Raw genomic sequence first — 16,769 nt, 5'->3', positions numbered from 1 at the left:
GGATTTCGCTTGAGCTCTTGGCCGACTGAAGCGCGGTACCTTTTTTCTTATGAGAAGTGACCTGATAGATACGATACTGCTCAAGTTCATCCGAATTTTGAACGGTCTTGAGCCACTCAAGTACCGCGATAGCGTTACTCAACTCACCTGCAATAGAAACCAGATTACAAAACGTTCTATAGACTCTTGAAAGATAATCAAGTGAATATCTGCCTTCATGAAATATCAGTTCTTAGGAGATGGTAGATTAATTCCCTGCCACAACAAAATACTGAATGATTTTAGCCGAGAAACGGTATCTAAGTTGAAAAACGTCTCGAAGTTCCTTAATTATTCAAAATTTAGTAATTATGAATACTTTCAAGTGTTCTAGTCACAAAATGATGCTATAGTGATCCCTAGACAGAATGTTAAAATTAGTTTAGGTTCGTTATACGCGTGATCTATTACAACTGTTTTATCTCATATAATGATTGACTATTATGCTCAATGAAATTGTGACTACATCATTTCTTCATGATAAAACTAAGTTCTGGACTGTGTGCGTATGGCACTAGAATCAGCTGAAGGAATCTCATTCCAGGAATTTAGAACCTATATTCATAGGCGAAAACAAATCAAATGAGACAAATATCAATTTTAAGTAAACGCCGAAAGAAATTTCCTGACACATGCAACGCCCATATTGTATGTTCCCGAACCTCGTTGCATATTGCGCCGCCATTTTATGAATGAGACCTAATTACTTACTATACATTTCCGCTCCCCCAGTCTATCTTAATCACACATGAAAGAATAAGTTTAACCTATTAGGCTTACACTTTTGTACCGGTCTTAAACATATATATATATATATATATAAACATATATATATATATATATATATATATAAACATATATATATATATATAAACATATATATATATATCCATATCGTCCATAATTTTTGACTACTAGTAATAACCTAAGCATGTGTCTTACCTGGATAGTAATTGGGAATGCCCGCTTCAAAGTAAAGCAGTGCTGGGACTACGTCTACGCCAAACTGTTTGACTACATCGGGATCGTCAACCTTCACGAATGGAATATCATGCTGATCACATTCGTCATCGATGCTTTCAAGCTCTGCTAGCACGTCTTCGCTCTTTTCATCGCCAGCGTCGTCTGAAGGCCAATCAGCAAAATCACTATACTAAGTGTCGCCATCGGTAACGTGTTTCTTCGAAGTCAAACTATGCGAAACTTCAGATATGCACACACCTGCAACGGATCTCAGCAGGCGAGTGGGGCCTCGATCCCATATTTCTGCTACGTGATGTTAGATAATCAAGTTTCAAGAGGTAATGTTATTGCGTAGAAAAGAAATCCTGATCAACTTACAAATCAGCACGGCAAGGTAATCTGAGCTTTCGATGAGCTCCTGAAGGACATCCTCCGAAACTTCTTCGATTTCATCCTCCATCTTTTGCTCTACAAGCCAGTTCATAATTCGCTCCTCGTTCTGCATGTCATCTGTAAAGCAGGCTGACTTATACCCTGTTCTGAACTGAAATTTATCCTACACAATCACTCCAATCGTATAATGGTTCGCAGCTTGTTTTGTCCTACATGACAGAAGGGAGTGAAGCTAAATTTTCTACTACCTTTATAGAACTGCGGAATTCCATTTTCAAAATAGATGAGTAGCGGTAGATCAGCGGATTTAAAGCCGTATTTTTTAACGAATTCTATGTCGTCGGTCTTCACGAAGGGGATTCCATGCTGGTCAAGATCGTCATCAATGGTCTCCAACTCATCCAGGATCTGTTTTTGGGCTGCATCGTTCGAATCATCTGTAATAATAATAATCAAATAGCGTACTCAGTTCACACGTCTATATCAGATATAAAGCATGCAAAATGTCCCATCTTATAAATCGTCGTACCCTATGTACGTTACGATACTAGCTGATTAGTAGATAAATCGCCGAAGTAACAATCAGTAAGTAAATGGAAGACTCACAAACAAAGACAGCAATGATATCTGTCTTATCGATGAGACTTTCAAGTCCATCGGCGGACATGTCCTCAATCACATCGTCATCTTCATCGTCGACGTTCTTAAATTCTTCTAGCCATTTAAGTACTTCTTCTTCGTTGTTCAGATCGCCCTCGTACAACAGTGGAATTGTCTTGCGGTAGTAAGCAAGCGCCGGGATATTATCTAGACCGTACTTATCAAACAGCTCCTTTTCCGAAGTCTTAACAAAACCAATGCCTAATTGATCTGCTTCGTCGTCAATGTTTTCCAGCTCAACAAGGACTAGCTCAGACTCCTTGTGCTTATCTTTGTCTGTGAACAAAGAAAAAAACGAATGATTAAGTGTACTTTTTACAGCCAGATTCATTATGATCTCACACGTACCTAGCCGCTCGTTGTTACGGATGCGAATCCCGTTGTTGAAATTGCGCGTTGTATGTATGTATATATATATATATATATATATATGCAAATATATCTTGAAAAGTTGCTGATAGTTGCGGTTTCGATCATACAACTCCAAAGTGTTAAGTTAGTTATAACTTACAAAAGAGGACAGCGAGGTAATCTTTTTCCTTGATCAGGGTCTCGAGAATTTTTCCATTTACTTCCTCAATTTTATCTGCTAGTTCCATCGCCTCGAGGTTAGTTAACCATTCTAATACAGCCGTCTCGTCCATCAGGTCACCGCTAAAGAGCTGTGGTTCTTGGTTCCTAACGTGAGAGATTGTTGACAAACAATAGCACATAGACAACTATGAATGGATACACGACTGTCTGCAGTAAAGTGGAAAGTCTCAAAATAATATAAGAAGCAGGTTCTTTATTAATATTCTCTTACCTATAGTAGGCGAGTGCAGGGAACTGCGTAATTCCGAGCAGCTTCTTGGCCACGGCGCGCTCTCCATTCTTAACAAAACGGACTCCAAATCGTTCTGCATCATCATTTATATGTTCCAGCTCCGCTAAAATGGATTCGCATGTCTTGCAAATTTTCGTGTCTTTTGGAGAAAAGAAAATCGCATAGATGCTTTTAATACAAATATCCATATCGTCCATTCAACAAATCATTGTAATAAAGTTGTCCCAGTGATGGAGGGAGGACATGAGGGGGTTCTGGTGGTCTGGGATCGAATCAGAGCGTTGTCAGACTTTGTTTGCTATTCACCTGTTTGATGGTATGCCTAACAGTGGTACCAAACGTAAAACCCGAAATATCTAGCTTAGATTTACTAAAAGTATCGAGTTATTTATTATGGAACATGCGTTCGTTTAAGAGGTAGTTATTGGAAAACATGTTAAAAAGTTTAATCTGCTTCTCGTAGTAAGAGAGACTCATCACTTGATAGAAAATATAATAAATTTAACATCTTTATTATGATTGCACAAGTTAGTCTTTTTTTAAGAAATACCATATAAGTATTGCTTAAAAAAAAAATATATGTATATCTATATATATATATATAAATAAATAAATAAAAATATATATCTATATATATATATATATATATATATATATATATATATAGATACAAATTATTCATCTTTAAACAATGCTAAAGGCTGAAACAGAAAAGCTACGTCAATATCAATGAATTCTAATGAATATGAACGCAGTTCTAACGTACAACGACTGGCAACATTAAGTGACAAACTTTAAATTAGGAAAAATTTCATTCTTCCTCTGCTATATATACCTGCTGTTGTTTGTTGAAAATAAGCTTCTAAATTCATGGCCTTTTGCTAGCTTTTTTTCGGCCTTCCGGTACGCCAAGGTCAGATGGTACTCTTCCCTAACTGCAAGGCCGCCCGCCGCGCAGTTAAGGAACAGGAACATCTGGGACGGCAACGTCCCAGCCGACCCCCATGGCGCTAGGTGTCATTAATATAAATATCGACCGATCAGAATAAACTGTACGTTCTTTTTCACACACACACATGCTCTTCCTTAATGTTTATTTTTTTTAATATCGAGGTTCAGACCACCGCGTGGCAAAAAAATTCTAGTCCTAAAAATAATTTATAACACACACAAGAGAACACACACACAAGTCCTTTAAGAGTTGTGCATCAACCATGACAGAACGAAGCTCTCACGGGCCCGCTGAGTTTTACTGGCCACTTTGTTTAAGCAAAACGGCTAATCGAGTTAGTTATATTATAAGAAAATTGAATATTACTTCCTTACACTGCATTAATCTACAACAGAAACAATCATAATTTTTGGACAATCAAACAAAGTTTCAAATATTTAGGAAATGTTATATACGTTCGAGACGCACCTAGAAGGGGTGTAGCAGAAATTACCTGTTTACTAACACTGTCTAACAAGTTTTCAACATACGTATGACACTCACCGAGTGCAAGTACGATATGGCATTTATTTTTACTATTTACCTCCGAAACATACTGGTGCTTTAAAAATTTGCTTGACGTCGTATTCAAAACTAAACGTATACTTTTTTTTTTCATCAAATAATCACAGTGAAATGCCTGTCTCGATGTTGCAGAAAAACAACCCCGAAATACATATTCGCTACGAATTTAAGCTTCACCTTCAACGGGCTAAAGTCGTCATAGGACCCGCCATGAACTTCCGCGTTGTCAACTCACTCCCCTTCCCTTCGCTCAAGGTCCCTTTCCCACCTGGCCAACCTACCCCTTGCACCCACGCAACGAATGCAGGCTGCGATTCTGAGTTTACGAGACGCAATCCCCAGGGTACCGATTCAATCGAATTTTCGAGATTGAAGAGGCGACACTTGCTTAGAGGCCTTAACTGAAGAAGCAGCAGCGTAATAATAAAGGTTGCCAAACACCATAAATATGTGGTAATCAGCGTCGTCCAAGTCACAAAATCGATTTCAACGTCTGTCTGCTAATGTTCTCACACTCATAGCTGCCGCACGCGAAACATGTTTGTTTTACGTTGTAGAATATGCATGGCATCTATTAATACCATTATTCAGTGCTTCGTCACCATATGATGTCTTCTGTGTTCTAGTTTTATGATCTCACCGTCGCACTGGAGAGTGCGACGATGAGATCGTAAAATCGTGTGCTTAAAGAACCGTCCCCAAGCAACTGACCTCCTTTTTCGTTAATGCCTTTAGGTGTGCTAGCAATGTATGACCATCCTCACACGTTTGTCATGGGTAGAATGTCTTCCTCGCTGAGCACTTTTAGCATGATAGCCCATTTTTGCCGCTGAAAATTGGAAATAAGAGCACCTCGCTGGAAAACAAATTGCCTCCTCAAAGCACAACTATACTGAACATTGAATAAATACTGTTTTCACACCGGAATAGAGTTCGAAGTATTGGAGAACCGCCCACTTATTTTCTACGTACCGGTAATTCACTGCACAGAATTACACTGAAACAGTAAACTTATTTTTCCTTAGAAGTCGACTTTTGCTCTACGGTTTTTTATATATCCTAACCCTAAGCCTAAAGGTACTAATCGTAATACCAGGACACCGGTTTGGTCGAAGAGGGAACTGACGAAATAATATATAATATAATATTCCTTTCTGTGGCTCCTGTGTCTTGCACCAGTAGACCGAGTGACTTCATAGTTACAGGCTGAAAACGTGTAATGACAAAACTATAATTTCAATTGCTTCCGTTCTTTTCGCAGTTATCGATTCAGCGAAATAACTTTGTACGGGAATCGAATCTAGCGTTTCGATCCTAATTAAGTTTTACCTCGGTCTGCCAGTTTTGTTTAGGATTTATGCGGTTTCTGACCAGAGTAATAGTAAAACAGTATTCTGTCTACTCGTATTGCTACTCAGAGGCATAACAGGGAGAACTTCTTTTTTTTACTAGCTGAGGTATTAAACCCAGTTCCACAGTGAAGTTATCTGTCAATCGTCAATAAGTACAGAACTGAATATCGGTGCTTGTTGAACTATTGACTTCTGCCAAATCTTATATTAGAGCAATGCATCAGCAACGTGTGATTTTCCTTGCTTTTTGGAACGACGTAAGCTTTAAAGCAACAACTTTTCACCATCGTCAAGTGGAATGGGGGCCGACAGCAGCATAATGGTGCAGCCTCACTGACTTCAGCCTCTTCGTCGGCTCTGATATGTAGGATAGAGCTGAAAATGGGTGGCTCTGCTAATACCGGCCGTCATGGTTTTATGTGTTTTGACTAAATGACATAATTTTGTTATTTCACTTTGTCGACATTTTAGTCGTAGTAAAACGATTCGACTGTCATAGTACCTTCCTCAGAACGCACTCTCTGACCCACAGTCGGCGTCGACATTTCGACGAATACTCGATCTAGGTGCTACAGTGTCTGTAGTGAGGTAGACGGAATATCTGCCTTTGCATCAATAGCATTGTTAGCTTTCTGTTGAGGAACCCACAGCCTGAAGGCTGCATTTTGGTCAGACACAAGCAAACACAGATGCTGAACTGCCCGCCGCCATCAGGGCAACAGTAGTCTAAGAACAAGGAACAGGGGCAAAACGTATAATCTGAAATAGAATTATCGACCCACAACCGATCGCCTCTTGAGCCAAGAAAAGTTTTCAAGGCGCTTTAGAGCTCTGCCATTTACGAATGCATGCACGTGTATGTGTTCATGCCGCATGCAATGCTGCCCGCTGGACTGTTACAGTTCAGAGTTCTGAAGCCTTTTCGCACAAACGATTGTTACTTTAACGTAAACTTGTTTGCACTGGTTATCGCACCACGTTCGATACAAATGTCTCTACGTGACTACCGTTTGTGCTTAGTGGAAGATTTGGCGCAAAAAACTTAGGCCCGATCTTTTTTCCGCCACAGTATAGGAACAAGATTCTGCAAAGCTTCAAGATCTGGAAAAGCAGTGATGCTTGGAAAGAAGCAATCAATCATACACGCTTGACGTCTGCGTTTGGACCGAACAATACCTTCTGCGCAATAACTGCACGCAGATAACATAAACAAACTTACGCTGATCGTCTCAAATATTAAATGGTTTCATATATGATCTTGCTGGCACCCTTTGCGCCAAGCGTACATTGCTACTCTTGTGATATTGCGCGTTAGAAACACAATTAATTGAGTTCATTAATACGATGTAACGCTTATTAAAATGTGATTTGATTCCATCATGAGTGTTGGCCATTTTCACTAGTATATGATGATTAAATTGCTTTCGCGTGCAAGAACAAAGGGAAACATCTAGGTACAACCAAGTAGAGCCTTAAATAACTTCGAATATTATATATCTGCTCCGTAACCACCGACGCTATTCACAGATCGACTATAAAAAGCATCGCTTTGATACTCAGCTCGCTCATTGCAAAGTACATAGTAATTATCTACAGTGTAATTCGACGCATTGTGAAGAGTTTGCACTCTTGACACGTTATGACACGGGATCGCTATGACAAACTGAATTTGCTGCCTCTTTCAGCCAGGACTCGTAATAGACAGAGGGCTTCTTGCACATCAGGCTTAGGTTGGGCTTAGCGTATTTAGAGCCAACCCCTGGTAACCTGGTCATTTTCCAACAAGTGAACCAACAGTATCCTTAGTGCGCATTTTTTCATATCTATACGTGCGAATCAATACTATTAAACGAATTTCTATAGATCTCTCACTGTTTCTCGGCGACCTGTTATTTCATACGTTTCAAGCTTGAAATTCGTTTATATGTTCTCATATGCGATGCATAAAATTAGTAACGATAGCAGAATGATATTTGTAGACAAACGTGTGTGAACTATCATTACCCTGTATTGTATACCACACAGCCCGAAGACCTTGGGAAAAATGTCTAAGTTTACAGATGCTCGCTAATAATACCCCAGAAGGGCTCGCCATAGACCAGATCCGCCGTAAAAAAGATAATATACAGTAAATGTCGTACAGTCATCAGCCAAGCACGTGACGGAACACCCCGTGTATTGTGTACGTACCTTAATAATAATACCCTCCTAATCAGGAAGGCGTCTCGCTGCAACATCAGTGATGATCTCGAAGAAGCCAAAAGTAATTTAAAACGTATTTCTATTATGCGTTTAGTCAACAATCCAGAGCAAAAAGGTTACTCTCTAGTATGCGTTCTCGCTCCTTTAATAAAAAGCATTCTCTGCGATTTTTAGGAGGGTTGTTGTTACCTCACTAATATCTGAAAAAACATCTAATCCGAAGTTGGAATATTCTCTACGTGATGTACATACATAGGCACCGGAGGAAATATTCGTAAGTAGAATCCTGCACTCATTCATCGTGCACTAGCTGACTGGTGCCTATCCGGCAATAAACCTGCAGTTTATTAAGATGTATCAATTTTTTCATATGAATTAGTTTTTAATATTAGTGGATAAAATCAAAAAGACGATATCGAACTGATTTTAAACGTCGGACCAATGACCAACCAATAAATTCATGACCACTTAGGAACTCAACATGAAATCATCAGCATGTATACGACCGAGGAGATATATCGAATCAACAAAGTATTGTTTGGCGATGTCTCGTAAAGAGATCTGTCGTTTTCGAACGATGTTGTTACTGTTATTTAATGGGTCTTTGGTCCCATCACATAAGGGAGGGGCAGCTAGTTCGGGCTCTGTTAGTCCTCAATGACTGAGAGCTTAGGGTCCTTAAGCCATGCTTTCGCTGGCGTAGGCTGAACTATTCGTTTGCAATGCCAGCAAAATATCTACCGTCCTCAACGTTTAGCTGTTTTCCATTGGTCACAATGCGGACGTATTTGCGGAAAAACCCAAGAATTAAGTCCTAAACATATCGATCATGTTTTGTTTCGTTTTATCTAAAGCGATAAAATCCTCTGTTGAAGCTTGGCTATGGACATTTTGTATAGCAAAGCCGTGAAAACCTCCAAGCAAGTCGTCGCTCAAAAAGTTACTTGTGTAAATCCTGACATATCCATTTGAATGGTGCATTGGTATCTTTTGGTTGACAGTAAAAGGATCACTTAAGAAATCATTGGACCACTTGTGCTCGACGCTTACCGCGCTTGCACTTGAGGTCCTCAAGTGCACAGATAGTGGCAGTAATTCGGTACTAACTAGCCGGCCCGCACACGCTCCACTTAAGTAATACTGAACATGACTTGGTAAATTGCTTCAATTCCCAATTCAACAAGCTTCCTACAAGTGAGTGTTGATCTTTCAGGGAGGAACACGCACGTTTCTCAGATTGCCTGCTCATCGATTTTCCCATAGTTATATTGAACTGGCCTTTTATCGTTGTGGCCATATTGGTACTTACAAAAGAAGACAGCCAGGTACTCCTCGGTTTCAAGCAGCGATTCAAGTTTCTTCCCATTCACTTCAGGTATAACTTCACCATCGTCACCGAGAGGAGTCAATTCCTCCTTTTTTAGGCGCGCCTCTGCGCGTTCGTTAAGGCAAACAAGGATATTTAGGACACCGACCCAAAATATCCCAGTGGTTGCGATATTACCGAGCGGCCTCATCATGGTCGGTCACCCAACCGAGGCTCGCACGGCAGCGGACACACACTCTTCCCTCACTCCAAAATCACGCACTCGAATTAAAAATTCTTCACGCTAACGAAACAACTTATTTACTTGTTCGCTGATTCGTACCGGTCACAGCACTACCAATCTGAATCAGAGAGTCAGCAAGCAAAACAAGCAGAGGGGCTAACTGTTTCCACTAGAACAGCTAGTCCTACGTAAACAGTTAAGGCAGCTCAAGGAAAACAGCTAAGCTACGAATGAAATAGGCCGAAGGCCGTCCCATGTGAACCGATGCGCGGTTCCGGGTTCAGCGAGAAGAGCGGAAAGGCAAGCACTTGGTAAGAAGAAGGTTGCAGTCGTAGAGAGCGCACCGATGCTCACTATCAAAGCATCAACAAGAACCATTTGTGAAGCTGGCTTGCGATCAGAGCGCCATACGGCAACAAAGCCTTCAGCGCTCAACAGCAAGAGCCGTAGATCAAGCGGCTAGTCTTACCTAGCTGCAGGCTAACATACATTCACATAATCGGCAAGGGAGTACGTGATATATCTGTAACAGAGAGTAAGAAGCTCCAGATCAACAACTGTGACATTACGTAGGAAGCTACACGCACACATCCATCGACTAGCCTACATGGTATGGCAGTTTTCGTCGACTAAATACAAACTGCAGGGGCTGACGACGCAAGAGATGCGCGCGAAGCTTAGACAACGACGACGACGGTACGTGAACCAAACCCATATCGTCACCCGTCTGTTTCTACAGCGGTCGTAGCAAACAGAAACAGTTGAGAAAACCGTGGCGGCAGTGGCACGAGCAAGGGAATATGCCGCCGGGCCTAACAGTCAATTAGTGAAGCCAGCTACACACAACTACAGTATTAATTATAATGATATTGTACAATCACTTTTTTTTTGATGAACAAAGCCAGCGAGATGCGAAAATGTTTGCGAAACTTCACTATGCTGAAGTCATAGAATGTAGTCCGTATTAGGCGATCGACAGGACGCGCGATTCATTGTCAAGGTTGCGTGGGAGTTGTGTTGTTGTTGTTGCTGTCGTCGAAACGACGATGCTTCAATGAACGCCTTTCGTGCGTTTTGCTCGACCTGAGTGGGGTAAGCGCAGTGCCACGGGCCCCATCGCAGATTGACGCAGGTTGACAACGTTATAGTATACGACATATACGAATTGGTGCTATAGCTTTTCCCTAGTTTGTTTCACAATGGACGATTGAATAGACCTGGAAACACGGGCATGCACGTTGTCAGCCAAAGATCGAACATTACACGTAAACATACATTATAAGCAAACATAAATTAAGTACGATACAGGCCATATCAACAGGACGAACATTTCAAGCTAGTAGACATCGTGGTATATGATGATACTGATGATGATGTGATCATTTAATGTGATCTGAACTGATCTTGCTGTCCTTCAAGTTTACGCTGGTCTTGTGCCAATCGGCTGCTAAAATTAGTGCTCTTGGCTACTGTGAAGCCGGCAGTGCCTGATGCTTGTTGACTGCTGATATAAACGATGAAAAAAACTCAACAAAAAGAAAAAGAATAGTCTTCTGGTAGAAGCCGACTTTCACGCCTGGAGTGGAAGCTGACCGTGTTTACAGACCACAACCTCCATAACTTTTTATAGTATCGCACAGAGACATAACGTTGTGTCTAGCACTGTGCAGTTCATAACAGAAAATCGTAAATTGACTTCTTTATTTATCAGTGTTGTGTCGTCTATATCGCTGACGAGGCTGGAGGCTAAACTTAGTGACCCCTCATTTTTTTCAATCAGGCAGTAATTGCCGGGAATTATTGAGAGCCATTTTCTGATTAACTACGAAAATTCAAAAAAAAAAGGGAATTAAACTTTCTAAGAAATCATTTTCTTTTAAAAGATGATTTCTCGAGAAATTATTATATTAAGCTTCAAATGCGCTGGTGGTACTGATAGAAGTGTAAATACAGGTGTAAGGTGACACAGCATTTTCAGCCTTTTCCAGGACTCTCTTTGAGGTACCCTTTTTCAGGGGCACCTTGTTTCTGGGTAGCATTATGATTCGTACAGCAAATTAAAGGTTTCAATCTAGTCGCGTCGTCTTTCAAAGCCTGCTTGCCTTCAAGTAAACAGTTAGGCTCAAAAAATAGCTATATTTTTTTAAAAAAATTAAGTAAAATTAATTTTAAAAAATTTAAATAGCCATAAATATATGAACTATTACCAAAGCGATAACATATTACAAAACTTAATGTAAATATTTGATACCGCTTTATTAGATAATTGTATACCATGGGCGTGTCTATGAACACGTTTCAAAATATCAAGTACATTTATTTACACATGGTCATAGGATGCATTATTCTCATCACTGTTTATCTATTGATTTTGAATAATGGCGAAATGAGTGTTAGTAAAATGTTTCCAATAAACGTTTACCTAAGGAACTATTGTGTCTTTAAAGCAACCTTAAAGACTCGGGAACAACAAAGAGTATCTAAAATATTTAAAAACAGAGCAATGTAAAATAAATAGGTAACAGTGTATTCGACCTAGGTCGCGGCGAATCATTCTACGAGGTAGAATCTTGAAGGTTTCTTTTTAACTTACCCCATCGAATTCGAGGCATTGACGTTAAAACTATATATAGGCTTCCCTATGCTACCATTTCCAGAGATAACCTTTTTCGTTTGGGAACTTAAACTATTTCTATGCCGATTGATGTCAATATCTCACTATCAGCTGTTTCACAAAAGCGTAACTTTTTTCTGCTGCCTCGTAACTCAACAGTTCTTTACTATCGAAGGCATACATATATTAACAAGGCTTAATTTGTAGGCACGTATTAGCTTTATTACCTACACCTCCGCAATGTACTGCTGTTGCATCTTACAATATATAGCCAATCTCATTAAGACGATACCAATTATTGACCAATCTCAGGTACAATATGAAAAAGATAATCATGGAAATAAAGACTGGCAAGTAAATACTTGTACACGGCCATTCTAGATGACTGATTAGGGTACGCTAGCCGTGTTTATTTTCACCTGTTGGTGCATCAAACACCATTTTTTCTAATTTATGCTTCCTTTAATCGCGCTTGGACGAGCGGCTTTTTAGGCATCAGCACGGTTCATTGCTGCGCTCTTCTGATGCCAGGTCTTCAGCTCTTCATAGGAAAAATCCCAGTAGCTTCGCATAATACAGACGGATTTTTGTAAGACCTACCCAGATATTCGTAGAACCTGTTAGACGTAGACAGGAATCTAGTTCGTAATACGATTCGGTAGTTCTTTAGAGAATCGACAGGGGAAAAACTGGAAGAACGAATGCTCTTTTGAGGAGGCTGACGACGACGACGACGACGACGAGGAGACATCGGCTTAATTTTTGGAGGTTCCATGGCCGTGAAGGAGAAGAAGCGCAGCTATAGAACAATATATGACGTCGCCGAGATCTTAAGAATACTACAGGAAATTTTTAGTAGACTCTATGATATTTGTGTTGTGTATTCCACGAATGGCTGTGAGCCGACTTGGATGAAATAGCGCTCCCTTACCAATGAATTTACATCTAACGAACTAAGAAAAACACCTAAGAAGCTAGTACTGCGCAGAGGATTTTTTGGTTGATACTTTCACGGGATTTATGGCTGCCAGCAGACGTCGAAAATGCTATGGCACTGTAATCGCTTTACGAAGTGCCAGCTGCTGCTGCTGGACCTGTGTGCGGTGCCTGTCGATGAAGAAAGATAACTCGAAGTTAGAAAAGTTGTACCTATTATGCATAATAGTACGTATCTTTACGGTGTGCGGAAAACTATCAGGACAAACTGATCTTGCCAGTGGGTTCATAATCATTAGCTCGACCTGTTTTGTCAAGATCATTTAGGTTGTGCTGTTCTGTGAATTTCTCTGTACCTTAGTGAGAAATTATAATTTCTCTCTAAGTGTATTCTGAGCGATATCACCACCTCAATTTTCCGGGGGAACATTTCCAATGCGGCTATTTTTTCTCCGGTGGTGTCCTCAAATTGTGCCGTCAGAAATTTGATTTGTTTCACAGATTCTGACGTCTAATGCTACGGCTTCTTGTGTAGCGCCGAACGCTGGTTATGTTTCTGCTAATATATGAATGACAGACATTTGAGTTAGCGGAAAGAAAGACTGGAGAATCAGTGAAGAAGTCGGAGTCATCAGCCATACATACATACATATATATGTAACCGCATTCAGTTACGTGTGAAAAAAACCTTCGCCTGATTGGCATTAGTCTATTGTTAGTTAATCTTCTACAAGGTACATTAAAACCTGCCATTGAAGCTAACAATGATTTGTTTTAGATTGAACTTTGAGGCATTTTGCAGTATAGTAGTAATTCAGTGAAGTATTCAACCATAAGTTGATCATGTTTGTAATAGAATGGATGGCAAATAGGCGTAGGTTTTCGAATCCAAGGCGGCAAAATGATCAAGGAGTAGAGAGTTCAGATCAAATATTGTGACTATTATAGCTACATTAAAATAAAGCAACAGATTTGGGGTTAAAAACAATGACTGATACTTCCTGAATGTATACTTAATTGTTTAATAATTTGCCTGGAATGCGCCGAAAATGAATATTTCCGTCCAAGGGAAATGACCCATTTCGTCGACAAATGAAATGGCCAAAATTCCGACCCTTTGAAATATTTCGCTTTAAATATAAATAAAAAAAAGAACATTAATAATTAATCTAAAGCTAAAAATTTAGTCCGCTTATAAATTATATGTTAAGAGCGTTTAATGACAAAATTGTTATTATCAACTAAATTATCAAAATATACTATTAATTTGTGTTAGTTCCAAAGGATGAACCCCGTTTCCATGAACGCTTCGAATTGTGGCCAATTAGTCCTATCGGTTACTACAAAGTATTTGTTAAGTAGTAAGGAATACGCCCCTAAATATTTAGTAATTAGCATCATAATATTCAAACGAAATATATTTAGAAAGAAAAAAAACAGCTTTTAGCGACACAAAAAAGTGGCCAATGCCGATCCGGGTATTCAGGACTGTACACGGCTGGACAAGTGCGCCAGTTACTGAATATATTTTTAGATTGCACTCTAACAATTCTTATAGACAGTAAAAGCTGTTGAAAAAATATTTTCACCAATTAAACATATGTATTGAAATTAGCTAGAACATAGCATCAACAAGGATTGCCTCTGATTTTGACGCCATTTTATTACTGGCGGTCATTTTGAACGCAGGTGGCCGACTGACTGGACCATGATCAAGCATCTTTCAAACAACGTTTACTAATAATAACATAGGGCAAATTGTGTGACCTTCAGCATATATTGATCATAAAAATCCTACCATATAGATGGTACCCTCTGCAATCTGTTCGCAAGCAGTCCGATTTTGTACTTACCATTTCCAGATGTCGCTTATTAAATACCGTATGTATACAGAGTTGCAATCGAATCAGTGATGCGTATCGAGCCCTAAAAAATTTAGCAAACAGCTCTGTGATACCTTTAATTTCAAAAAAAAGATCTCAAATAGTACGAATTTAATCGACAAGAAAAAGAAGCTTGAGCCGGAGAAAAATTCTCTTAAGCGTCAATAGAAAATAAGATACCAACGAACAATTTACTTATCGTTATAATTATCGACATGGATTACTACGGCCAGATTATAACATTTATCTGTAACATCCTAACTTGCGGTAAAAAAAAAATAGTAAATATTAATACACGAAACACTCTGGTCATATTTAGGGCGACGTGTGCATTTTGTGGGATAACAGCAAACTGCCGTTTCTGACGCAATAATCTGAAACGAACGAACAAACAAACTAAAGTTAGACTTAGGCTGGACATATCCCAGCCGGAAAATGTACGAACCATTCGTTAATTGTAGAGAGGAGCTTGTTCATATTTCTCTAATTATATATCTTTTTTTTTTGCCATTTTCAGCTATTCTCTCTACGCAAACAAGTCCTCCGAATTACCTTTCCAGGTCAGCATTAAGGACCTACCTCTACGCGGTGTCTTGCTAACGAGACAAAATAGCGTAAACTTTGTCTGCTTTTTACAAAATACTTATTCATGACTAGCTAAAGCAAATCTATTCCGGCCCTTGCTTTGCTTACTTCCAGGTAACATAATGACAACAGCATGCAGGATCGACCTTAAATCTATAATGCCACTTGTGGTCGGTGGTCTCTACAAACAGCATTTTTTTCTAAAACGACTAAGTTAAGAGGTAATAACTAGAGATTAATCGTTCATCCGACTTGCTGGATCGCACATAATCACCGGCACAATCCGTATAATCCGTAAAAATATAATCCACGTATGTACGATTTCAAGTTCTTCTCACTCTTAGCTCGTTCTCCCACTCGTACTACGATGGTATTCCCTTGAATTCGTTTTTAATTGCCCGACTTAAGCTATGCGAGAAAAGAAGTCCTCAAATCGACCTAGCCTTAACATTTTTTTTTGTTAATTTTAATCAGTATTTTGTTTCTCTACCTTACACAAGCCGGGTACTAGCTGTCAGTTTACTTGGACCCGACATCATCGTACACTCAACGTGAGCTGTATTTTTCTCAGACTGGACAAACTTGTTTGTTTATTGTTAAGCTAAATTCTGAGGCTATTTTGAGTTTATGCTTATACGAATTTATGTTCTACCCAATTTATGTATGATCTACGTGCGGTCAGTCTATTCGATAGATTCGACGCGCCATTGACGCGTGCAGGTGTACCTAGCATTGGCTGAAGACTGGCTGAATTCAGACAACTTCATTCGATGTTGGCCGATGGGCAGCTCAAGATATGGAGCGTTGCTAGGACACCAGCAAAGACATCAGAAGGGAAGATCAGTCTAGCAATATTTTTATTCTACCCAGCTTATCCTTTCACGAGCCACTTTCTGAATAATTTAATCCCTGCTGACACTCGTGTGACCAGGTTTAAGACATTTAAGGCTCCCGCATTGTGATAACCTGTAAGCACTTAAGGTACTCTGGCTACCTTAAGTCTATATGGGTGAGTCTTTAGGAGGAAAACACTTGTGTGAAACAGACGTAACTTTGATTTTCTGGCATCCTCGGTTAACATCAAATCTGGTTGGAATCGCACCGGTTGATTTTATCATATGCTTATGCACACAGGGTCAAATGGCCTCTTGGCAAACAGTGAGATCAAAATGAATAGCTGTATTAAGGAAGACGTTCGATCGGTTATAAACAGCTATTTTTGAACGGAAATATTCGTTCATTCCTAAATG

General features: G+C 39.6%; 1 protein-coding gene and 1 long non-coding RNA gene across 5 annotated transcripts in view; one reads left to right on the top strand and one right to left on the bottom strand.

Moving 5' to 3' along the window:
* The window catches only part of hlk (hulk), a 29,602-nt gene extending 20,117 nt beyond the window's left edge, over positions 1-9,485 (bottom strand). For 2 of the 4 annotated variants that reach the window (XM_022833326.2, XM_022833328.2), the window contains exons 1-8: positions 9,261-9,485; positions 2,861-3,020; positions 2,567-2,733; positions 2,002-2,331; positions 1,644-1,832; positions 1,381-1,512; positions 982-1,164; positions 40-147 (exon numbers count right to left, since the gene is read on the bottom strand). In XM_022833326.2, coding sequence (XP_022689061.1) covers positions 40-147; positions 982-1,164; positions 1,381-1,512; positions 1,644-1,832; positions 2,002-2,331; positions 2,567-2,733; positions 2,861-3,020; positions 9,261-9,471 — 1,480 coding nt within the window. In that variant the 5' untranslated portion in view covers positions 9,472-9,485. The remainder of the gene's footprint in view (positions 1-39; positions 148-981; positions 1,165-1,380; positions 1,513-1,643; positions 1,833-2,001; positions 2,332-2,566; positions 2,734-2,860; positions 3,021-9,260) is intronic. The other 2 variants (XM_022833329.2, XM_022833330.2) reach the window with 1 other exon arrangement.
* Positions 9,486-10,107: 622 nt separating this feature from the next.
* Positions 10,108-15,770, top strand: LOC111260509 (uncharacterized). Its single transcript, XR_002680374.2, has 3 exons — positions 10,108-10,197; positions 15,452-15,494; positions 15,634-15,770. It is a non-coding gene; the product is annotated as an uncharacterized LOC111260509 (long non-coding RNA).
* Positions 15,771-16,769: the final 999 nt, after the last annotated feature.

This window comes from Varroa jacobsoni, unplaced genomic scaffold (genome assembly GCF_002532875.2).
Source record: "Varroa jacobsoni isolate VJ856 unplaced genomic scaffold, vjacob_1.0 scaffold_448, whole genome shotgun sequence".
NCBI lineage: Eukaryota > Metazoa > Arthropoda > Arachnida > Mesostigmata > Varroidae > Varroa > Varroa jacobsoni.
The sequence above is the reverse complement of the archived record's forward strand: the minus strand, read 5'-3'. Positions and strand labels throughout refer to the sequence as shown.